Source organism: Rosa chinensis, chromosome 2 (assembly GCF_002994745.2).
Source record: "Rosa chinensis cultivar Old Blush chromosome 2, RchiOBHm-V2, whole genome shotgun sequence".
Taxonomy (NCBI): Eukaryota; Viridiplantae; Streptophyta; class Magnoliopsida; order Rosales; family Rosaceae; genus Rosa; species Rosa chinensis.
Genome location: NC_037089.1, coordinates 26,211,976 through 26,238,084, shown reverse-complemented (window position 1 = coordinate 26,238,084; position 26,109 = coordinate 26,211,976). Strand labels below are relative to the sequence as shown.

The window sequence follows — 26,109 nt, the reverse complement described above, 5'->3', positions numbered from 1 at the left end:
AGGAACATTTGATATGAAGAAATCGGAGGCCCAATATGAAGTTTTGATGGAGAAATAATTGAAGGAATAAAGGGGCAGAAATTCACCTCCAAATCTGCTAACAACCTTTGTCAAACTTGGAGAGGAAAATCATTCCTAATTGAGAAAAAGATAAGCAAGTTGCAAGCAAGTGGAAAATCTTGAGGAGGAAAATCAATTCAAGTTGAACAAGTGATAAACAAGTGGGAAGATTTTTTTTTACAAATTTGTCTAACATATCTAGCCCTTCATTTATGTTCATCTCCACCCTCCATTCATCATTTTTTTGGGCTATAAATACACTTCTCCTCTCACTCTCAAAATACCAATTCCTTCATCCATTGCATCTTCTTTGTCTCTCCATTTCCTTTCCATTTTCTCTCCATCCTTTAGTGCATTCAACGTTTCAAGCAAGGGAGAAGAAGAAGAAGAAGGAGCCGTGAGCATCATCATCCATCCTCCACCTTGAAGCTTGCTTTCGAGATTCAAAAATCCATAACGTTTCATCCTTCGTCCCCATCTCCATCTCACGGTGTAATTCAACCTCTTTCTTTGTAATCTTGCTTAGTTTCGTGAGAATTGTTTTTAGTTGACATTTATGTTTGAACAAGGTTTATATTCTGAAATTTTATGATTGAATAAAGAATTTCGATTCTTATGTTGTGATTCCAAAGTTGCTTATGTGTGATTGTTCGATTGAATTTGCTTTATAGATATCTTTTGTATTTTAATCTTATGTGGTTCGAAACACTTAGGGTTTTGATATGAATGGTGCTAGGTTTAAGAACATGAAATCGACTTTTCGTTTTGTGTAAACTTGAATCAAAGTAGTAAAGGTTTTGGACAAAAATCGAATTCAATTGACGAGGATTGCAATTAGGTGAACTTATTCATACTAAGTTGTACACTTGAGTTGATAGCCTTTCTATGTGTTTCATGCGTTGAACATGTCATGATTGACTAGCTTTCTAGGGCTTGATTACATGGTTGATAGGATTAGTCTATGTGCTTTCACTTAGATTAATTAGCATTGAAAAGTAAAATATGGGAAATCGTTTGCTTTCGAATGTTTCACATGATCAACTCCTTTCACATGACTTGGAAGAACAATGTAGGGTTAATTCGAATTCAATGATAAACTTGGGTTTAATCTTTGTTTCTTATGTTTCATTCTTGTACATGTGTTTTTATATTTTCTTTATTTTAATTTTCAATTCTTTAATTCTTAAACCCCCCCCCCCCCCCCCCCCTTATTTTTGTTCACTTGTATATATTTATTCTTTATTTTATTTCTGGAAATAATACTTTTCTTTATTTGTTACACAATTACAGGTGTACCCTCAATCCCCGGAATAGAACGATCCCTATTTGCTTATACTACTAACGATATTTTCAGGGTTAAATTATGCGCTTGCTTTGAGCGCATCAATTTTTGGCGCCGTTGCCGGGGATTGAAAAATCACTTGCTAAATTGTGTCATTTATTGTACATATTTGTTGTTTAAAAATTGTTTGAAACTTAGTTTAAATTAACTAGGATGTTATTTATATTATTGAACACGAATTTTAATTGTAGGTTGTAAATTGAGAGGAATAGGTGAAGTCTCTTTTATTAATATTGGCCTAAACCCCTTATTGGTACCTAGCTCAGGTCCCTTAAGGTTGAGGGTGGCCTTTATTAACACTTGTTGAACTGTCTTCACACTTATGAACTTTTTCATCTTAGTAAGTATAGCCTATGTGGAATGGTGTCTAGGAAGGGGACAACGTTCATGACGGGTTTTTGAATCCAGAAGTGCTTGCAAATGGGCCTAAACCACTATGTGGGAGTAGCTCATGCCAAAATGGATTTTTCCTCTCGTGTTCGCCCTCCCCCACCTGGCCATTTCAGTAAGGTTGCCCAAACGATTTGAAAGGGAGTTTGTGTCTAGGCGACTATACTTGGGCCGCACGTCCACTTGATTTACCGCTTGGAATTTGATTCGATATCAATAATGTTTATAACAAAAGAAATACTTGTGAATACTCTATACGTGTAAATTATTTTGTTGTTTCACACTTTAAACTTGTAAAAATACTGTTCACGTTTTATACTCACTTGTATACTTAACTTGTGTCTTATGTACAATATACTTGTTAATTATACTTGTAGTTTGTAATTAATAGTTATACTTGTTTTTATTTTGTATTTCTTTGTTAACTATAGTTACTAACTTTATTTAATGTAGGTACCGTCTGGCTGCAAGACGTAAAATACAAGCGCTACTTGGGAGGCAACCCAATTCAGAATATAATCAGATTTGCTTTCTCTTTCCCTATTTCTTTTTATTTTTCATTTTTTCTCTATTGTTTTTATTTTAGGATTTGTTTTCGTAAATGTCTTCTATCTATGCTTACTTATTTCATTGCATGCTTTTAATTGATTACATTGAAGATAATGTAATATTTAAGTGTGGGGGAAGAGATTTATATTTTTGTCTTTCATTTTGAGTCCAATATATATTTATATTTGTCTTTTATTTTTGAGTCCTTTATATAAAAAAAAAAAAAAAAAACTGCATTCATTCAGTCTTATTAAATTAAGCTATTTACAAAAAATTAAAATTAAAATTAAAAATAATAATAATAATAATAATAATAATAATAATACTCTATACTAAGCCATGTCTGCATCTCTGTAGGAGTTGAGGCTGAGCTCAAGGGAAATGCGAGAGCCACCGCCATAGCCGCTACCTCCCTCGGAAGTAGTCTTCATGTTTCCAAAGATGTCCTCACCATGCATGGGGAATAGTGGAAGGGTTTCAATCTCCTGGTGATATTCTCCTCGTTGTTCCATGATCGATCCATCAACACCATAGCCGACACTTAACCCAAAATTTAGATCAATGGATCTGTCAGTACTAGTAGAACCAGTGGAACCAAAGTTCAGATCAATGGACCTACCATCATCAGTAGAACTGGTGGATCCAAAATTGAGATCGAGAGATCCACCAACCCGAACGTTCCGAAATTCCCTCAACTTCTGCCTCTCACGAGCCTTGAGGTTCTGGAACCAAAAGAAGACGTTCTTGTTCTCGATCTGCCCATACGGTTTCAGATGGAGACAGATCCCTTGAATCTGCTCTGGAGTTGGGTTCTTAAGCGCCCTGTCGTAGTAAAGCTCCTGGAGGATTCTTAGTTGATCTGGTGTGGGAGTCCACCGGTTATTGGTCGGCCTGATAGGCGTGTTGGCACTACTCCCGGCTGCTTGGATGCTTCCTCCCTCCTCGGTTGGTTGCTGGGTTTGTAACTCCATTAGTTGCAGAGTTCGTGGTTCCATGTTGATGAAGAAAGGATTTGAGTTTCAAAAGAAAGGCTGAAGGGTTGAGAGAGAAAGGCTGGAACTCAGAAGAATTTTCTTTTAGAGTGAACAGTCGCTCCCTCAGTATGCACCTATTTATAGAACGAGTGAGCAGATCTCCACCGTTGGATGGACGATCTCTGAGATTAAATCTACGCGTTGGATTAAAGTCACCCGAAAACACGGAAAAGCTGTTGGTGCGTGGAGGACACGTGGGGGAACCAAACGAATCTCGAGGAGCTGTGACAGACAATGCTACAGCCGAAAGCAGGTTTAATTGCCATGAATCAAGGAAAAGAAAGGACGCGTGGGGGAATCAAACGAATCTCGAGGAGCTGTGACAGACAAGCTACAGCCGAAAGCAGGTTTAATTGCCGTGAATCAAGGAAAAGAAAGGACGCGTGGGGGAATCAAACGAATCTCGAGGATCCGTGACAGACAAGCTATAGCCGAAAGCATGCCATAAATCCAGGAAAAGAAAGGAATATTTACACGTGGGGGAGTTTCTTGGGCCGTGAACTGTCATAACTCTTCTCCTTCCCGGAGAAGCTTTGTTAAAACCGTGTGCCTGTTGAGATTTCTACCCTATTTTGTGCTTCATATATACATCTTTTTTTTTGTCTCCTCCAGATCTTACTAAGGTTTGTCTAAAGCGTGCAGTTTCAAATTTCTTCTACTTCCTCATGGCTCGAACCAAGGTTACCCCTCGCAGGGGCGTCAATCAACGCCGTGTTCTCTCTTTGGAGGAAGAAGGTCGTCAAGCGGCCACTAGAGCTGGGCTCACTAGTCCATGGGACCATCGTCCTATCCGTGAGCGTACCCGCAGTCCCCCTCCTCTGCCTCGTCGCTCTCTCAGACTGCATCCCGGAGAGTCTTCTTCCTCACCAGCTGCTCGTGCTCCTCGGCCTATGGCCACCCTGGAAAGCTTGTCGGATTCGATTGATGATTTGCGTTCCTCTCTCCGCGATGGTATTATGGTGACAGATTGGAGAGTCAATTGCATGATCGATTACATCTCTGAGATGAACTGCTCTTTGATCCGCTGTCACACTGCAATAAACAAGCTTGCTCAGGAAGTCAATAACTTGCAGAGTTATCCTCCTGGGTTTCCTCGCAAGGACGCTACTGCATCACACCATGAGGACCCGCCTCCGAAGGCTGAAACCAGCAAGAGGGCTGCCACTCGCCCGCATACCGCTCCTCCAAAGGAGTAAATTGAGGTACAAGTCTAGGCTGAAAGACTTTAAACATTAAGCGCTGCATGGGAGGCAACCCATTTCAACTGTAGATGTGGAGGAGCCATCAAACGCAGATTTGCTTTCTTGAACTCTTCCTTCTATTTTATTTTCATGAATTTTAAGTTGTTTTACGTTTCGTTGCGTTAACTTTCTCTTCTATGCTTGATTTATGCTTTGCATGCTTTATATTTGTTTATACATTGAGGACAATGCATGAATTAAGTATGGGGGAAGGATTATTGCTTTATTGTGTTTTTAGTAGTTAGTATTTATAAAAAAAAAAAATGAAAAATAGTTGATGTTGGATTGTGTTTTTATTGTGTTTTTAATTGATGTTGTGATACACTAAGGTATATTGGATTAAACATAGTCTTGAAAAAGGATAGCTGTTTCAGTCCCATTGCACATCGAGACTCCCTGTTCCGGTACCTAAGTGTTGAAATTAAATTAAATTGTAAAAAAAAAAAAAAAAAATGTTGGTTTTAGAGTGTTTTTGTGTGTTTGAGTCTTAGGATGCTCCTAACGTCTAGGATGAACATGTCTCCGAATTCATGGCTGAAGGTTTTCACAATCAAAATAGGACTTAATTGAATTCTGTGGTTAATCGACATTGTGATGCTTGTATGAAGATTTGAGATAGGATTGTAACTTGGTTCATTAAGCATGCTAGGATTAAGTCTGATTCATTTGACCCAAGTGAGCTGTTGAGCTAAAATACTTTCTTTTTGAGTGCTTACTGATAATTTCATAATTTCATGGCTGTATTTGCAAAACCTCATCTTTCTTTGAAAATCCAATGATCATGTGCCATAGATTTTAATGGACTAGAGAGTACTAGAACTCGGCTGTTGTGACTGTCAAAACTTGTATGCCATAATATGCACTGATCCTGGATATGATAGAAGGCATTAGGGTAACCACCATAGCCAAACAAGCATGTGTCCCCAATTGTGCTCGTCGTGGGACTCCTTAGAATGAACCCATTTGAGCCTACGTTGAAAACCTTTGTTTCATCACCCTCACTACCCTACCATGAGCTTAGTACAGGATATCTCTACCCTTGTCTTAAGGACTTAGTAGAGCATGACATAGTATGTAGGGGTGACGATGAAAGACAAGTGTGGGGTGGGGAAAATCCAAGAAAAAAAAAAATTTTGCCTTGAAAAAAAAAAAAAAAAAAAAAGAAAAGCGGCAAAAGAGAAAAGAAAACTCTGGGGAAATTGTTGAAGTGTGATTTTGGACTTTCAAATTTGTAGAAGGCTCAAAGTTGAAAATTATGCCTTTGTCAATTCCCATGTTGGGGTCTACAAAAATGATGACATAAGGTGGTCCTTATATGCTTTGCTAGGTCCTTAGGATTTTTTGTATCCTTAATCTTCATTTCGAAAACCCTAGCTTAGCCCCATTACAACCTGTTTTAAGTGCTAACTTGATCCTTGAGATGGGCAATCTTTGGTTAGTGGAGTCAGTTACGCAGTCGAGCTTATGGTTTAGGTCCATTTGTGCACTTAGTCATTTCATGAGGTCTTTCAAAATTCTTCACAAAATGTGTTTATTGATGAAATATGCAAGCTGTTTGTTGCCTTACAATTTGTTCTCTTACATATACTTGAGTGTGAAGCTTTTAAGCATAGCCATTTCTGAGAGAAAAATCGAGAGTATGCCCTGTGAGTTTGGATTGGACTTGTTCGAAACATGCTATCATTCACTGTATAACTTAAGTTCTCCATATCTTACTTAGTCATATGAGTGTCACACGTTTATTAACTTTGGAATTATCTATGTGATTTCGATTAAGTGTTTAACGTGAAAGCCATGAGTTTAGAGTCTCTGAGACAACAGTTAGGGGCAGTAGAGTCATTTACTTACTTTTTGTTGAGTCTTTATTTTGTTTTGTGTTTTGATTTTGCTAAGGGACTAGCAAAAGCTAAGTGTGGGGGAATTTGATAGGCGCATTTTAATGTGATATTTTAAATGTTAATTCCTCACATTTTGCTTAGTTATTCCTTAACGAATCGATTTTTAACTTAATTTCTATTTTTAGGTACATTGGAGTAGATGAAGAAGAAATGAGTGTTACGTCCATAATTACCTAGAAATGATGGAGAAGAATGAAAATGCACTAAAAAGTCAACCTTGAATATTTTCTTACTCCGGCTAGGAGAATCAGAGCCAAGCAAAGAAGAAGGAGCGGCCGCCTGACCAAATGAGCTTCAAATGAGCTGAAACCTTCCAGATCTATTCTAGACACCCAAAGGATCATTTCTTATGAAGAGTGCCAGAGCAAAATATGAGTGGAAGGCCTTCAAACAATCAGCCCAATTTTCTACAGAAGCAAAACCGGAAAACTGGACCTGTAAGAGGTCCAGCAGCATTTCCGGCCCAACCACATGGATTGAAGCTCTGAAAATTTGTCAGGATGATCTACACTCATAGAGGAACATTTGATATGAAGAAATCGGAGGCCCAATATGAAGTTTTGATGGAGAAATAATTGAAGGAATAAAGGGGCAGAAATTCACCTCCAAATCTGCTAACAACCTTTGTCAAACTTGGAGAGGAAAATCATTCCTAATTGAGAAAAAGATAAGCAAGTTGCAAGCAAGTGGAAAATCTTGAGGAGGAAAATCAATTCAAGTTGAACAAGAGATAAACAAGTGGGAAGATTTTTTTTTACAAATTTGTCTAACATATCTAGCCCTTCATTTATGTTCATCTCCACCCTCCATTCATCATTTTTTTGGGCTATAAATACACTTCTCCTCTCACTCTCAAAATACCAATTCCTTTATCCATTGCATCTTCTTTGTCTCTCCATTTCCTTTCCATTTTCTCTCCATCCTCTAGTGCATTCAACGTTTCAAGCAAGGGAGAAGAAGAAGAAGAAGGAGCCGTGAGCATCATCATCCATCCTCCACCTTGAAGCTTGCTTTCGAGATTCAAGAATCCATAACGTTTCATCCTTCATCCCCATCTCCATCTCACGGTGTAATTCAACCTCTTTCTTTGTAATCTTGCTTAGTTTCGTGAGAATTGTTTTTAGTTGACATTTATGTTTGAACAAGGTTTATATTCTGAAATTTTATGATTGAATAAAGAATTTCGATTCTTATGTTGTGATTCCAAAGTTGCTTATGTGTGATTGTTCGATTGAATTTGCTTTATAGATATCTTTTGTATTTTAATCTTATGTGGTTCGAAACACTTAGGGTTTTGATATGAATGGTGCTAGGTTTAAGAACATGAAATCGACTTTTCGTTTTGTGTAAACTTGAATCAAAGTAGTAAAGGTTTTGGACAAAAATCGAATTCAATTGACGAGGATTGCAATTAGGTGAACTTATTCATACTAAGTTGTACACTTGAGTTGATAGCCTTTCTATGTGTTTCATGCGTTAAACATGTCATGATTGACTAGCTTTCTAGGGCTTGATTACATGTTTGATAGGATTAGTCTATGTGCTTTCACTTAGATTAATTAGCATTGAAAAGTAAAATATGGGAAATAGTTTACTTTCGAATGTTTCACATGATCAACTCCTTTCACATGACTTGGAAGAACAATGTAGGGTTAATTCGAATTCAATGATAAACTTGGGTTTAATCTTTGTTTCTTATGTTTCATTCTTGTACATGTGTTTTTATATTTTCTTTATTTTAATTTTCAATTCTTTAATTCTTAAAACCCCCCCCCCCCCCCCCCCCTTATTTTTGTTCACTTGTATATATTTATTCTTTATTTTATTTCTGTAAATAATACTTTTCTTTATTTGTTACACAATTACAGGTGTACCCTCAACCCCGGAATAGAACGATCCCTATTTGGTTATACTACTAACGATATTTTCAGGGTTAAATTATGCGCTTGCTTTGAGCGCATCAGCCGGTTGAAGTTTATTAACTTGGGATACAGCAAGTTTATGGGAGTGATACCGTCATGGTTTGGGTCCTTGTCCAAACTACAAGGATTCAGGTTGTTAATTTGGTAATCAATTTGCAGGTCCTTGTCCAAATTTATACTTGCTAACTCAATCTAAAACCAGCTGCCACTAGCACATGTAATGCTTTAATTTTCCATAGACCAATAACCATGAATCAAACTACTTATACAACATTACAGAGCTCAGAATCCACTGCTCAGAAACTCAAGCTAATTCAGATATCCCATTCTATTAATTTGGTAATGATAGCTAAGCTAATTTGGCATGATCATATCCCAATTCTAGCAAAGCAAACTGTAAATTTCATCTTTTGCCCAATATAATACAAAACTAATCTTCATTTGAATTGAAGTTTGAGAAGTGCAAAGGTGAAAGAGAGTACCGTGACAATGATGGTCTTGTCCTCGTTGTAGAGTGGCTGATCCCCTGAGGCAGGATCCACAATAGCCAATCGCTGATGAGCAAGGTAACAATCCCTATGGCAATGCAACCCGATCCAATCAGGACCCTGATGCCTCAACCTATACAAACAGAAAAATCAACCACTCAAGAAGAACTTGCTAGAACGAATCAAACCGATTCGATTCGAGAGACGAAATGGGATTAGTTACCGGTGCAAGAGTTCAAAAATGCGAGACCGCTTGGCCTGAGAGTTGTCTCTCTTGAAAGGTTGGAAATATGTGAATGGCTGAATGCCCAGTCTTTCCCATTTGAAAGACTACCCTCTCTTCCTGAAGTTCAAATCTTCAAATGGCTTGAAGTTCAAAGCTCCATTCTTCAAATGTCCTTACTAAAAGAGAAGGTTCCCCAATGATTTTGATTTCCAAATCACCAACAATTTCAATTCTAATGGTAACACACTGCTCCTAAATTTGATTTTGGCAATGGTTTTAAAAGTACTGCTTAAAAGAATGTGCCATTATTTATTGTTTTAACTTGGACTTACACCTATGAATTCCTTTCATTTGCTAAAATTGACTAGGTTTCATGTTCCCTCAAATAAGATGATGCACTTCTAATGAACTTTTAATTCTCTACGTGCAATCTTGAGCAACCCATCAACGGGGAGGAATCATTACACATGTATGAATATTATGTGCGAGATTCTTGAGGAATATGCAAATCTTGGAATTTCTATGGTTGGTCATTGTCGATTACTACTTATTGTTGTTAGAATGGCGGTGAAGAGTTAGAGGATGTTGGAATTTGATATTGCTGCTGTCTTTTATTTTGCCTGAACTGCATACTAATTGTATATGTCTTCAAGCCTATGTTGTGTACTAGTTTGATAACATTTTTGGTCTTGCCATAAAAGCTTAAGCTTGATGATCTAATGGTTGCAATCTCAATTTCCATAAGAAAGCCAGAATATAGATTCAACTTAGTGTTATTTGTCATACCGTAAAATGAAAATCAGAGTTGCATACAACATCATAGATATGTTTCGAATCCATGTAGATGTACTTTAGAATTTGTCATAGATAATTTCAAGCACAGTAATACAAGTCTAATATCTCTTCATTCAATTGTTGCATCTCTAATCAGACTCGCACACTCCTCATTTATCTAACGGAAGAAAGATATGCAACGGAAGGATGGTAAATGTATCGCCATACTCTATAAAAATTTGTAAGAACTAAGAAGTGCATTTCGTGATAGTTGAGGTACTATATGAGCATTTTATCCAATTCTTAATCTAGGAAAAAAAATGTGGTACTTTTAACCAAAAAGGAGCCTTTTTTTATTTTGTTAAATGGAGAGCTAAAATCCTAAAAACATGGCCATCTAAGGAGAGTCTTCTATGCGACTAATCGACAAAGGAGAGCACTCAAGTCTACTTTAATGGGTCTATTTGTTGGTCAAGTCTTTGAGCTTGTATTTCACGTCTACTTTAATATGGATCCATTTGTTGGTCAAGTCTTTGAACTTGTCTTTCACGTCTACTTTAATAGATCCACTTGTTGGTAAAGTCTTTGAGCTTGTCTTTCTAGCATTTCTGTCTCTACAAAAATGAAGTTTAGCTACTATGAACCTTCTCTTGGATTGACGATTCCATCCTTTAACAATTTGACCCACACATTTTCTTGTCAAACATAATTATCTGTGTACTAGTCAAGTCTTTGGACGTGCTGTGAGTTTGCATATGTTGATCGAAAAGTAAGCGGAGACAAGTAACATCTCTGAATTAGTAGCGTGTGTATATATATTGAACTATCTCCAGCTAGTTCCTCTTGCAACTCTCCTCAGTGAACAATTCCACACACTTTGAATATCCGTTATTCAAACAATGGAGAGAGTTACTTGGTTCTTTCTTGAATACTTAATATGTTGTACGGCGGCTATCTGCTTAACTATGGCAGCACAAACCAAGCTTAACATCACCACAGATCGGTCTGCTCTTCTTGTTCTCAAAGCCCGTATCACCAGTGACCCTCAAAACATGATCTTCATCAACTGGTCAACCACTACTCCTATTTGCAACTGGGTTGGGGTCACTTGTGGTGCACGCCATCATCGAGTCGCAAACTTAAACCTCTCTTACTTTGGTCTCACAGGCACCATTCCTCCGGAGTTAGGAAACTTATCATTTCTTGTTAATATGGACTTCAGCAATAACAATTTCCATGGTATATTGCCTCAGAAATTGGCTCGCCTGCGTCGGTTGAAGTTTATCAGCTTGGGAAACAACAAGTTCATGAGAGTCATTCCGTCATGGTTTGGGTCCTTATTCAAACTTCAAGTATTCAGTTTGTTTGGTAATCAATTTTCAGGTTCCATACCTGCTACAATCTTCAACTTATCTGCTCTGCAAAAAATAGATCTGAGTGATAACCAACTCTCAGGTACGTACAAACTAATGTACCTGCCAACAAATTATCTAAAACCCTAATCTATTAACACCATAGCTAGCATGTTAAGGTATAAGATACCCTTATTTCTAATTAATAATTATTGCCTAGTAAGAGAAATTGAAAGAGTGTTTCTATTGGGACCTCCAAATCTGCTCATTTGACCCCACTCTATTATCAATTATTAAATGACATATATAACCTACTATAAAATGACTATTAAGGATAATAATTATACCAAAAAAATATTATATTTATTTTATGTAGACTTTCCAATTCAATAATATTAGATTTTATTTTTTATTATTTTCCTTATCTATTTTCATTTTCCAATTTCACTACACACTCATTAAAGCTTTCATATATATTCAATAAGAATTAAAAATATGAGTAAGATCATGTGACACAAAAATGTATGATATATATGTTAAACGCATATTATTGAGTAAATCCTATTATGATTTATGACCTAAATCTAAGTCTATCCATTATATTTGCAAAAAAAAAAAAAAAAAAGCTAGCTAGCTAGCAATAAAAAAAACTAAAAAAATATTTAAATAATTAATCATGAGATACAAAAAATAAACATTAAAAAAATGATTTCTTCATATATTTTTTTTGCACGGCTAAAAAAAAATTAAAAAAAAAATACACAGAACAATTCATGTTATTTTCTTATTGATTAGAAATTAATTCTTGAAACTCAATATATACTTTGTGTTTGGTTTTTTTAATTTATTTATTGGAAAAGAGATTTATGCATGTTGTTTGATTAAGAAATGTATATGTAATTAAGATTTATAGAGTAAATAAATCATTGAAAAGACTAAGTTTTTTTTATTTCAAAGATAATAATTTGTTTGCAAATTATATGAGTGAGGTTATTTGAGGAATTTTAGTGAGGTTTAGTGAGTAAATTTAGTATTTGAAAATTTGATAAGAGGTGCAAAAAGCATAAAGGTTAAGTGAGTAAATTTGGAGGTTAAGTGATGAATACCCATTAATATTCATCACTTAACCCAGATAAAAACAATTGATATTAGCTCGAACTATTTGACAGGTATTCGTAAAGTCAGCTGCATATTTTTAATAATCATCTTATTTTGTTCTTATATATCATGATATGTTCTCAAGTAACCAATGTGTGGTAATGATTAGAAGTTTTCTCAGTTATATATGATTGACACCCTAGCTTGTTAAGGTAAGGAGATCGATATCTAATAAATAGTTATTAACAGGTAGAATATCCAGAGAAATCGGGAACCTAACAATGTTGAAGGAGATCTACCTTGATAGTAATAATTTTAAAGGTATGACTTCCATCAATTTTGTTGATTAAAATGGATAATTAGTTACCTTGCATGTCCCATATTTAAATTTTGTTTATTCTTGTTGAATAGCACGAAGTATATCATATATCTTATATCAGCTTGAATGTGTGTTGATTTTTCAGAAATTCCAAATGAGATTGGCACTTTGAATCATCTGGAAAAATTGTATGTGCAAGACAATGCCTTAAAAGGGCCTATCCCTATGACTATCTTCAACATCTCATCTTTGACTATTGTAACTTTCTATGGTAACAATTTGAACGGTATAATTCCTGACAATATTTGTCAAAATCTTTCAAATATTCAAGGGTTGAATTTGGGTGCCAATCAATTTAATGGTCCACTTCCTTCCATATTTGGGCAATGCAAACAACTTCTTCGATTAGACTTGGAGGATAACAGCTTGACAGGTATTCATAATATCAACTGCATATATTTAATCACTTAATATTTTTATAATCCAGTTCAGCAAATCAATTCAAAAGATGATGATTATTTCATATTTTGATAATCATATTGTATATATTGTCCCTGGCTATAATGATTTAGACACATTTGTACCCGTTTTACATTTGTGTACTATAGTAATCATTCTACATTTGGCAAAATTTATAAAGCAACGTTACTAATTTCCTAATTGAATTTACCCATTAATATTCATCACTTAACCCAGATAAAAACGATTGATATTAGCTCGAAGTATTTGACAGGTATTCGTAAAGTCAGCTGCATATTTTTAATAATCATCGTATTTTGTTCTTATATATCATGATTTGTTCTCAAGTAACCAATGTGTGGTAATGATTAGAAGTTTTCTCAATTATATATGATTGACACCCTAGCTTGTTAAGGTAAGGAGATCGATATCTAATAAATAGTTATTAACAGGTAAAATATCCAGAGAAATTGGGAACCTAACAATGTTGAAGGAGATCTACCTTGGTGGTAATAATTTTGAAGGTATGACTTCCATCAATTTTGTTGATTAAAATTTATAAAGCAACGTTACTAATTTCCTAATTGAATTATATAACTATTTATTTTCTCTTCTCCCCCAATTTTATCTCTCTCCTCACTTTCCATGTTCAGAAAAAGAAAAAAAAAAGCAAGAAATAAAAATAAAAAATAAAATAAAAATTTTCTCACGTGGTTTTTCTAGTATATGGAATACAGGAATAATACCAGGGTGTTGATATAACTGTTGCAGGTCCTATACCATATGAGATTGGTTATCTTCCAAATTTAGAGGAAGTGGGGCTCAGTGAGAATAATCTAAATGGCCATATCCCATCCTCAATCGTCAATATCTCCACAATAAAAGTATTATACCTGGGGCAGATCGAACAGCTTAACAGGTATTCATAATATCAATTGCATATATTATTTCAACGTAATATTTTTATAATCCGGTTCAAATCATTCTACATAGTAAAGCAACGTAGTAATCATTCTACATTTAACAAAATTTATAAAGCAAACGTTATTAATTTCCTAATTGAATTTTATAACTATTTATTTTCTCTTCTCCCCCAATTTTATCTCTCTCCTCACTAAAAAGAAAAGCAAGAAATAAAAATAAAAATGTTCTCACGTGGTTTTTCTAGTATATGGAATAATGCCAGGGTGTTGATATAACTGTTGCAAGTCCTATACCATATGAGATTGGTTATCTTCCAAATTTAGAGATATTGGCGCTCCATCAAAATAATCTAAATGGCCATATCCCATCCTCAATCTTCAATATCTCCACAATAACAGGATTAGGTCTCAGCTTCAGTCAGCTTTTAGGTAGCCTCCCAGCTGACATAGGCCTTGCGCTTCCAAAACTAGAAAAGTTTTATGCAGGAGCGAATCACCTCAGTGGAGTAATCCCCAAATCCATCTCCAATGCTTCTGAGCTTCGGAGTCTAGACCTGGGAGGTAACTCTTTTTCTGGATATATTCCAACCACTCTGTGCCTCTTGACAAACCTTGAACGGCAAAAAGCAGTGAATAGTATTGACCCAGTGACCTCAACATGTGAACTTGCTTAAAGGTCTTTCTTTGGCTGCCAAATCACTTGGGGGTCTTTTATGCTCTTATTGCCCTGAATTGAACTTGAAGGAATGGAATAACATACTGAAGAGCGACTTATGGGAGTCGTCAGATAAGAGTATCAATTTTTTCGATAGAAGAAAGAGGTTGGAAATGACAACCTCAAATTGTTATGGATGGCTGAAGGTCTCTTACAACCTGAAGAAAAAAAAAGAAAAGAGAATGTTGAAAGAAGTTGGAAATGACTACTTTGATGATCTACTCTCAAGTTCATTTCTTCAACACCGATATGGCAACGATTTCATCATGCACGACCTTACCAATTATTTGGCAAAGTTTGTATCTGGAAAATTCTGTGTTAGACTGGAGGACAGTGCCTCCTTCCAACCAAGGTACTATATGATCTGTTGCCAATGCTACAATGCTCTGTTATTGAGGAGTTGCCTAGTTCAATTCGCAACTTGCAGCATCTAAGGCACTTGGACATGTCATCTAATGCTCAAATCAAATGTTACCAGATGCAGTGGGCGATTTGTATAATTTACAAGCATTACTGTTGACAGATTGTCGTGCTCTTACTAAATCGCCCCCAGCTTGACAAGGCTGATAAAGTTGCACCATCTTAATATTAGAAGATACAAAGTTAGGAAGGATGCCACCACAGTACCACATATGAGAAAAATGAAAGATCTTCAAACGTCAGGTGATTTTTTGTTGGGAAAGAATTCTGAGGTTGGTTTTGCAGAGTTGAAGAAGCCTTGGCATTTGCGAGAAGTACTTCATATGGGCTTCATAATATTGTCTATGTCGAAGATGCTTTAGAGGTCAATATAGGGGAGAAGAAGTATCTTGATGGACTAAGTTTCTTCATGAAGAGGTGACATCTTGACAATGACGCTTCACCAAAAAAAAAAAAAAAAGAATTAGTGCTAGTTAACCTTCAACCTTATAGAAAACAAAGAATTCTCACGATTCATTCGTATGGGGGGCATAAGCTTTCCTAGTTGGTTAGAAAATTATTCTTTCCAGTTGGTTTATCTTCAACTTTCCAATTGTATTAATTCTTGCTTTTTGCCACCACTGGAGCAGCTACCCTTCCTCCGGGATCTTCAAGTTATTCAGGTAAATGGTGTAATTTCAATAGGTCGTGATTTTTACGGTGATGATACATGTGTCGTTACGCCATTTAGACATATGAAATTTCAATAGGTCGTGAGTTTTACTGCTAAATGGAGAGTCTTCTCTGCGATTGATGGACAAAGGAGAGCTCTCAAGTCTACTTTGATGGGTCCATTTGTTGTTCAAGTCTTTGAGCTTGTCTTTCACGCATTTGCACCACTCTCCAAAAATGAAGTTTAGCTTGATGGACAAAGGAGAGCTCTCAAGTCTACTTTAATGGGTCCATTTGTTGTTCAAGTCTTTGAGCTTGTCTTTCACGCACTTGCACTACTCTCTCCAAAAATGAAGTTTAGCTACTATGAGAGCCTTCTCTTGGATTGACGATTCCATCCTTTAACAATTTGATCCACACATTTCCTTGTCAATCTTCTCATGGATTGATTAATCCATCCATTAACATTTTGATCCCCATATTTCCTTGTCAATCATATTTGTCTGTGTACTAGTCAAGTCTTTGGACGTGTTGTGAGTTTGCATATGTGATTGAAAATTAAGCGGAGACCTATAACCTCTCTGAATTAGTAGCGTGTGTATATGTATTGAACTATCTCCAGCTAGTTCCTCTTATAACTCTCCTCAGTGAACAATTCCACATACTTTGCATATCCATTATTCAAACAATGGAGAGAGCTACTTGGTTCTTCCTGATATACTTGATCTGTTGCGACGCGGCTAGCTGCTTAACTATGGTAGCACAAACCAACCTTAACATCACCACAGACCGGTCTGTTCTTCTTGCTCTCAAAGCCCATATCACCAATGACCCTCGAAACATAGTCTTCACCAACTGGTTAACCACAACCCCTGTTTGTAACTGGGTTGGAGTCACTTGTGGTGCACGCCATCATCGAATCGCAAAGTTGAACGTATCTCACTTTGGTCTCACAGGCACCATTCCTCCGGAGCTAGGCAACTTATCTTTTCTTGTTGTTCTGGACTTCAAAAATAATAGTTTTCACGGTATCTTGCCTCAAGAATTGGCTTGCCTACGTCGGTTGAAGTTTATAAGATTGGGAAACAACAAGTTCATGGGAGACATTCCATCATGGTTTGGCTCCTTATTCAAACTTCAAGCATTCGGTTTGTGTGGTAATCAATTTTCAGGTTCCATACCAGCTACAATCTTCAACTTATCTGCTCTGCAAATAATTAGTCTGTGTTCTAACCAACTCTCAGGTATGAACTAAAACTATCTTTCACCAAATTATTTGGAACCCTAGCTAATCTATTAACACCTTAATTGGCTAGCATGTTAAGGTATAATATACGCTAATTTTTTTAAGTAATAATTATTGCACAACAAGAGTAATTGGAGACCTAACAATGTTATAGGAGATATACCTTTATGGTAACAATGTGTAGGTAGGTCACAAATAGGTTTTGTAGGATTAGCTAAAGAGAAAATAACTGTGCATATGCCCAATACTTGAAACTTCAATCAAACATCTTGTATGGAGATGATCAACTATAATATATGATTGTTAGTTCTTAAGAAATACCAAATGAGATTGGCGCTCTAGATCACTTGGAGAAGTTGTCAGTGAACTTCAACGCCTTAATTAAAATGAGTATTCTTATAGTTGTCTTCAGCATGTATCCTTTGATTATTTTGAGTCTATATGAAAACAGCTTGACCGGAAGTCTTCTGGAGAATATATGTCAACATCTTTAGAACAATCAAAAGTTGGATTTTTCTTACAACTAGCTTGACGATCCACTTCCATCCAAATGGTCTCAAGGTAAACAACTCTTTTTTTATTATATAGCATACCTATTAATCACTTAACCCACATAAAAACGATTGATATTAGCTCGAACTATTTGACAGGTACCTTGGTAATAATAATTTTGAAGGTATGACTTCCAACAATTTTGTTGATTAAAATTTATAAAGCAACGTTCCTAATTTCCTAATTAAATTTTATAACTATTTATTTTCTCATCTCCCCCAATTTTATCTCTCTCCTCACTTTCCATGTTCAGAAAAAGAAAATCAAGAAATAAAAATAAAATTAAAATTAAAATTTTCTCCTGTGGTTTTTCTAGTATATGGAATAATGCCAGGGTGTTGATATAACTGTTGCAGGTCCTATACCATATGAGATTGGTTATCTTCCAAATTTAGAGAAATTGTCGCTCGCTCAAAATAATCTAAATGGCCATATCCCATCCTCAATCTTCAATATGTCCACAATAACAGGATTAGATCTCAACCTCAATCAGCTTTCAGGTAGCCTCCCAACAGATATAGGCCTTGCGCTTCCAAAACTAGAAGAGTTTTATGCAGGAGGGAATCACCTCAGTGGAGTAATCCCCAAATCCATCTCCAATGCTTCTGAGCTTCGGAGAATAGAACTGGGACTTAACTCTTTTTCTGGATTTATTCCAACCACCCTGTGCCTCTTGACAAACCTTGAACGGCTCTCATTGTTTAGCAATAATTTGACCATTGATACCTCTACTCCAGAAGTTAATATTTTTTCTTGTCTGCCAAATCTTAGAAATTTGAGTGTTTTATCCGTCGGAAGCAATCCATTAAATGCCAAGCTTTCGATGTCCTTCAGTAATTTCTCTGCATCACTTCAAAATCTTTTTTTAGAAAATTGCAGCTTGAGAGGTAACATCCCTAGTGATATTGGGAATTTAAGTAGCTTGACAGTTTTAAACCTGGGAGGCAATCAATTGAGCGGGCCAATTCCAAGCTCAATGGGAAGACTACATAATCTTCAAGGTTTGGGTATGTATGATAACACATTGCAAGGATACATTCCAGATGAGCTTTGTCAACTAGAAAACTTATTTGGTTTGTACTTGGGTGGGAATCAACTCTCTGGTTCTGTACCTTCCTGCTTGGGTAATCTAACAGCATCTCTAAGACTTCTATACTTGGAGTCCAATTTGTTGAATTCCACAATACCATCAACCTTGTGGGGACTTACAGATATCTTGCAACTAGACTTGTCATCCAATTCTCTAATTGGACCTCTATCAGGTGGTGTTGGTAATTTGAAAGTTGCGATATACATAAATGTATCATACAACCAATTATCTGGGAGTATACCAAGTAGCATTGAGAGTTTAGTGAGTTTGGTCAATCTCTCCTTAGCACATAACAATCTAGAAGGCCCTATTCCTAGTTCCTTTGCTACCTGCTTAAGCTTAGAACTGTTGGATTTATCTCGAAATAGTTTCACTGGAGTGATTCCAAAGTCTCTAGAAGCACTCTCACATCTCAAGCATCTGAATTTGTCTTTCAACAGACTCCAAGGAGAAATTCCAAGCGGCGGTCCTTTCAAAAACTTCTCTACTGAATCATTTGTTTCAAACCATGGACTCTGTGGTGCATCCCAATTTGAAGTTCTACCATGCAAAAGAAAAGCTAGTATGTCTATCTTGAAATCTATTATTCCGGGGATCTTGTCAGCAATGCTTCTTGCGACCTCCATAATTTGGATGTTGATGTTACACAGAAAAAAGAATGCAACAGCTGCAGCACATATTATCTTGATGCCTCAAGTTTTATGCAGAAGGGTTTCATACCAAGAGCTCCTGTGTGCGACAGATGGATTCAATGAAAGCAACTTACTTGGTATTGGGGGTTTTGGCTCAGTATATAAAGGAACATTTCCAGATGAGGCAGATGTTGCAATAAAGGTTTTCAATTTGGATTTAGAAGGGGCATTTGCAAGTTTTGAGGTTGAATGTGAAATGCTAAGTAATGTTCGTCACAGAAATCTTGTCAAAGTCATCAGTTGTTGTAGTCAAATTGATTTCAAAGGTCTTGTATTGAATTACATGCCTAATGGGAGCCTTGAGAAGTGGTTGTATTCTCAGAATTCTTCTTTGGACTTAGTGCAGAGGTTGGATATAATGATAGATGTTGCATCGGCATTGGAGTACCTTCACCATGATTATGAAGTACCTATTGTCCATTGCGATTTGAAGCCGAGCAACATCTTACTAGATGATGATATGGTTGCACATGTTGCTGATTTTGGTATTGCAAAACTCTCGGGTGGAGGAGATTCTATGACTCAAACCATGACCCTGGCCACAATTGGGTATATTGCACCAGGTGTTGTGCTCTTTTAGTAATCTTTCAATTCTCTGTATTGTCCTTAGTTATGAAAGATTTTGTAATTTTTTTTATCTGTTTTTAAATCAATCTTATGTACGCAGAGTATGGAACGGAAGGAATAGTGACCAGAAGAGGGGATGTGTATAGCTTCGGTATTGTAGTGATGGAAACATTTACAAGAAGGAAACCAACTGATGAGATCTTCATTGGGGAAATGAGATTAAGTCAATGGGTTGCAAATCACCTAGTTGCAAATGCGATAGTTGATGTTGTGGATGCTACTTTACTTGGAACCGAGGAGGATCATGAGTTCCTGAGCAAGAGGGAGTGCTTATCATCTATTATGAGATTAGCTGTTGCTTGTTCAGCAGAATCACCGGAAGAGAGGATAAACATGCAAGAGGCTGTAGCCATGCTTAAAATAATCAAGATCAAGTTTTCAAAGCAAACTGCAGCAGGAGGTGTGGTGTTGAACTGTCGTCCTGTTTGGTAACCCTTTAATGTGTCTATATATCTTGGCTTGCCATTTGATTTTGTACCTAATTATGTAATTGTATGATAGTATGGTTCTGACTCGTGTTTGGTTGGTAAGTTACTCCTCTGCATTCAAAAATAACTTCCGTCTAGCTCCTTACAGTTTTGTAGTTTCTGTGTTTTTCTGCTTTGAGGCTAGCTGCTTAAATAAACTAATGCACCACTATTTTCTCAATTTTTTCTATCTTTAAGTTCTCAGAGTACTCATCATGGAACAGTATAAAACTATCTTGAATCCTTTGAAGTTACAGAAGATTTTGGATGCACTAATTTTGATTATTTTTTTTCCTGGTGGAGGACTGCATGCACTTAAGTTGAATGAGATGAAAACGTATATATGTACGAAATTGAGTTCAATTCAAGGGCCGATGCACATCCTTCTCTCATCTGTTCAAATCATGTCTATATGAAATTGTTCTGAATTGGAGTCATTTCTGCAAGCGGGATTGCCTTTAATTTAAAATTTCTTAGTATTCTATATTGCAGAAGACTGATTACAAATCGAATGAAGTGTGTTCTAGAAAGCCTCACATCTCAGAGATGCTTGATAATCGGCTTAAGTGTGTGAAGAAGTAGTCTCATTTAGTTGTCTGACACCTGTTGTCTCTTAAAAACCTGACACTGATTCGTTGCTCTAAGCTCTAGTACTTGCCAGTTGCAAAACTTGTGAATGTCCTTTGCTAGACCAATGGTACGTACGTACCAGAAAGAGCTTCTAATGTTGCTTCTATTACGGTCTGTGCTTCTAAATTTAATTCTAGTAGTAAATTTAAAAGTGCTTACATGCCGGTACCTTTGAATTGTTTCTAGGTGCTTGCTGCAATTGAGTCCTAGCTAGCTAGCTTAGCTTCTATATTCTTTGTCCTTGTTTTATAAGATAATCCCACTTCTGAAATTCGAATCACTTTTCTATTGCTGTTGGACTAGGTTGGTCAGTTTTCTTTTCCTTTTGTGTGCTTTTGAGTTTTGATGGTCCTGACTGAATCTGTAGTGGAATTAGCTATTTTCTCTCTTTACCAGTATTTCCCACTTCCCTGTTTCGTCATAAGGTAACTTTTGCTTTGTTATTCAATTTCTTTGAGTCCACATACTTAATATTTAGTCATTCAAATTTTGATAGGTTTTGTCCAGTGTTGATTTTAAGGTTTTTCATTAGTACCATAGTTATTTCTCAATTGCTATCCAAGTTTGAGTCTCTCAATAGTTGGTCATATATAACAGCCGGTGAAACCTTCATATTGCAAATGTCTCTGAACAGCAGGCATCATCAACCTCAATATGCTACTCTAGTATTATCTCTGGTTTTCCATTTCATCCAACCCTATTATGTAATCCATTTCTGAAATTGATGTTTCAGTTCTGGCATGTTCATCTGGCTTTTTTCGTCTTCTTTGCAAAACTGGTTTATCTTTTGTCTATTATTGCTTCCTGATACCCTACATGTAAGACTTGACCAATATCCTCTTTCCTGTGTCTTTTGACTCTTTGCTGTGTCTTTGCTGATTGAGATTGAGATGGATGGGTAATTAATGAGTTTCAGGAGGCCAAAGAAGGCTAAAGCTGGAGAGGAGAAATAATACATTGATATGGGAAAGCTTCTGAAAATGAAGATTGAAGAGGTTTCAGCTAGGACCATGGAGGTATTGGTGGATGCGGTTCCTAGGTCCGCATGGCTGTCCACCTTCTCCTGTACTGAGTTGGACGATTAAGGGGGTGAACAGAATAGCAAGGAGATTGCCAGTGAGATGGAAGCAACTGCTGCTGCCTACCACATTTCCTTAATGTTTCTCTGCTTGGTTCCAAGTGAGAAATGCTACCTTAATAACGCGTGTATTCAATGATATTCTGGTCACCTTTTCAGTTTTGATCATTCGACATATATTTTGCCTTCATTTGAGTAGGTCCATTGAGGAGGAGGACCTCATGAGGTTCATGAGTGAGGAAGAGGTGCTGAAGAGCTCTAACAGATTAGCTGGTAAGCCCGTAGTTATATATCAGCACCTCTCAGTTCCATATAAATAGCATGGATTGATCTTTAGTTATGGAGTTCTACTTGCATAAATGTACACCATGAAACCATGCATCTCTTTCATTCTAAAACCATATTATAGCACTTCACTCTGCTTCTGTTCACATTCTTACTTGTCATGAATAACTAAAGGTGATTAGCACTCGGAAAATTATTTTGAATAGTGAGCTGCAAGAGCAAGCAGCATAGATTCCTTAATTAATCATGTGCCAGTTCAGTTGGTACCACAAAAAGAGTTGTTGGGGTTACTTTTTTGATGTCTTTGACAAAAAAGAGGTGAAACATTTTCTACCTTCTGATTTTGCAGGTGAAGGTCTACAACACTCGCAAAGGATTAATTTATAGTTTAACCGACACCGAAAAAGGTGTAAAGCAATTGGATAAATTGTGATTAGCATACTGATTGTTGTTAGCATTGTAATGTGGCTTGTTTTGGTGGAAATTGCAACCACAAAAGTACTAGCCTTCCTCTCTTCGGAGCCCGTATTGGAAATCGCTACCAATTGATGAGAACTTTGGAAAAGCTTTAGTTATTCATGACCAGTTGCTTTACGGACCAAGTAACTGGTCATGTACCTGATCAAAGTAAGTTACTTAATCAAGTCCCAGTCACAGCACGCGGACTATCCAAGCCCAAACCCGACCAAAAACATGAAGAACAAGTGACTGTTGTATCACAACGGTTAGTTTTGATCAAGACGAAGGTTTGGGACTGGATTCGGAAATGCGCGAGATGTTTTTCATCTCGGGAAGGGATTCAAAACCCCGGTTGCTGTGAATCAAGAAGCCTATAAAGTCGATTGCTGCATCTGGTTATCAAGTTCATGCTTCAGCTGAGATTTTTAGCAGCAAATTGGGGAAAAAGCAAAAACAAGTTTTTCAGTGAAAATTGTTTTCGATTCATAGCATAATTGTTAAATTTTGATTGTGCTCAAGAACCCTAGGAGCATTCCCGGCGTGCGTTAGGCTAGAGTAGATGGTGACCGGATGAAATTTATAATTTCTTGATTGTTCTGTGGATATCTTGGAATCGAAACAATTGTGTTTGAATGTGTATTTGTGTTTTGATGTGCATGTTGAATTGATTGATGATATGGTATTGTATCTGTGATTGTGTAAAATTGTTTGAAGAACAAAAATCTCCCAGAAATTGTTTACACAGTTAAAGTTGACAGATACAAGAGCTTAATTTTCTTACAAGGATGAATCTGGATAGAATATAAAGTAAAAGAGCTCATATGTTTTGTGGTTTTCTGTTGGCATAAGTGATTATGATGCACAAAGAATTCTTCATTGATGTTGACAAAAAACACTGATCAGGTAACTGACCAAGTAACTGGTCAGGTAACTGATCGAGTAACAAAACTGAAATTGTGTTTTGTGTTTTAAAACTATGTTTCAATTTTATCTTCCAAAGAAGTGGTCAAGTATGGTTTTAGAATACAAAACAGCAGTGTGCATGCTTGATGAAAATAAATACAGATACTTAGAAATTTTTCTTCTGTCTAAAGATGTGGATAAATTTCTTTGGATAACTTGTTTTCATTGCACATGGCATATTGATAAAGAACTCCAGGATGTTATGCTTCTGCTCAAAAGTGTTGCTTAACATTATTTTTGGTTATGGACTGACATGAATGCAAGTATGCATTGTTTAGGTTTTCTTTATGTTCTTGTTTTGGTTGCTTAAAGCTAAATAAAACACAGAAAACTTAAAGTTATTTTCTTTACAAATTGAGAACTCACTCGAATTTTGTTTTGCTCCTTAGGTAACTCTTACATGAACTTGAACAGTGTCTTGATGCTAACTGGAACCAACTATAGTGCTTGGCTAGATTCTGTAGAGAACTATATGGGAATGCATGAGAATATAGACTATTGCTTTACTGTGGATAAGCCTGAAGAGTTGAATGAAAAGAGCACCAAGAAAGAAACTGACTTTTACAAGAAGTGGCATAGATCCAATAGAATGGCTAAGAACCTCATTCGTACCTCTATGTCCAAGACTGTCAGGGGAAGTATAGAAGAACCTGAGCTAGCATCAGATTTTCTGGAACTCATAGGTGCTAAGTTTAAAGAAAGTGAAAAGGCAAAAGCTGCTAGGCTAACCAAGGAGTTTCATGATTTGAAGTACATGGGTACAAGGGGAGTTAGAGAGCATATCATGAAGAGGATCAATATAAACGGCAGACTCAGGGAGCTATTGATGGGGATTAGGGATGAGCAGGTAGTGCATTATGCACTACATTCCTTACCTAATAGTTTTAGTCATCTAAGAACCAGTTACAATTCACAAAAGCGAAACTGGACTTTAGATGAACTTATATCCATCTGTGTTGATGAGGAAGCTAGGATTAAGGAAGAAAAAGAACCTGCTACAGCCATAAATCTCATAGAGAAGCCTAAGAAGAAAAAGCCCAAGAACAAGCTCAAGCCTACCAAAACCATAACTAAGAGTTCAACAGCTGCAATGGCCAAGGAAAACTGGCCATTTAGGTTCAAGTGCTACTTTTGCAAAAGAGTAGGACACATGAAAAAGGACTACACTGGCTATAAGAACTGGTTAGCCAAAAAGGGTAAGATTTTTTCTAATACAATTTTTTCTTTAGAAATTAATCTTATAAATGTTGAACCACAGTCTTGGTGGATAGATTCAGGCTCACCTATTCATATTTCTAATTCTTTGCAGGGATTCATAAGGAGGAGAATCCCAAAAAGTGATGAAGTGAACCTGTGTGTGGGCAATGGCATGAGAGTGGCAGTCAAGGCTATTGGCACCTTAAAGCTTGATCTAGGATTAGGAAAATTGTTAGTTTTGGACAATGTTTTTTATGTACCATCCATGAGAAGGAATTTGGTTTCAATTTCTCTTTTAGTAAAATCTGGTTGTAGACTTGTTATTGATAGTAATGGAATTCTTATTTCTACAAATTCTGTTCAAATTGGTTCTGGTGTTATCTCGAATGATTATTTACAGTTAAGTTGTTCAATGGCTCAACAAGAAATTTTACTTATTGAAGATAACACAAACAGTACTAGCACTTTAACAGGTGTTAAAAGAACCAAGCTAAATGAAAAGTCTGCATTTTTATGGCATAGAAGACTCAGCCATGTTTCAAAAGAGAGACTGAAAATTTTGGTGAAAAACAAAATCCTAAATGAACTTGATTTTTCTGATCTAACAGACTGTGTGGAATGCTTTAAGGGAAAAATAACCAATACTAGAAAGAAGACTGCATATAGAAGCCAAAATTTACTAGAACTCATACACACTGATATATGTGGTCCATTTAGGCACCAAACTATCTGTGGGAATGTGTATTTTATCACATTCATTGATGACTTTTCTAGATATAGTTATATTTATCTACTTTCAGAAAAGGCACAAGCATTGAAAGCCTTTCAAATCTTTAAGTCTGAGGTAGAAAATCAACTAGAAAAATAAATTCAAAACAGTAAGGTCAGATAGAGGGGGAAAGTTCTATGGAAAGTACACTGAATCCGGCCAACAAAAGGGTCCATTTGCCTTGTTTTTGCAA

General features: G+C 36.4%; 2 protein-coding genes across 2 annotated transcripts; both read left to right on the top strand.

Annotated features, from left to right (window-relative positions):
- The first annotated feature begins 10,889 nt into the window (after positions 1-10,889).
- LOC121051212 (LRR receptor-like serine/threonine-protein kinase FLS2) lies at positions 10,890-15,631 on the top strand. Its single transcript, XM_040513332.1, has 7 exons — positions 10,890-11,163; positions 11,308-11,379; positions 12,839-13,126; positions 13,924-14,036; positions 14,339-14,636; positions 14,752-15,142; positions 15,496-15,631. Exons 1-7 carry the CDS (start codon positions 10,890-10,892, stop codon positions 15,629-15,631), a joined length of 1,572 nt encoding a protein of 523 aa, XP_040369266.1.
- Positions 15,632-16,615: 984 nt separating this feature from the next.
- On the top strand, positions 16,616-23,000 carry LOC112185787 (probable LRR receptor-like serine/threonine-protein kinase At3g47570). Its single transcript, XM_040513331.1, has 6 exons — positions 16,616-17,009; positions 18,016-20,004; positions 20,109-21,232; positions 21,763-22,344; positions 22,443-22,516; positions 22,878-23,000. The coding sequence occupies exons 1-3, from the start codon at positions 16,616-16,618 to the stop codon at positions 20,498-20,500; spliced, it is 2,775 nt and encodes a 924-aa protein (XP_040369265.1). The 3' UTR covers positions 20,501-21,232; positions 21,763-22,344; positions 22,443-22,516; positions 22,878-23,000.
- The last annotated feature ends 3,109 nt before the right edge of the window (positions 23,001-26,109 follow it).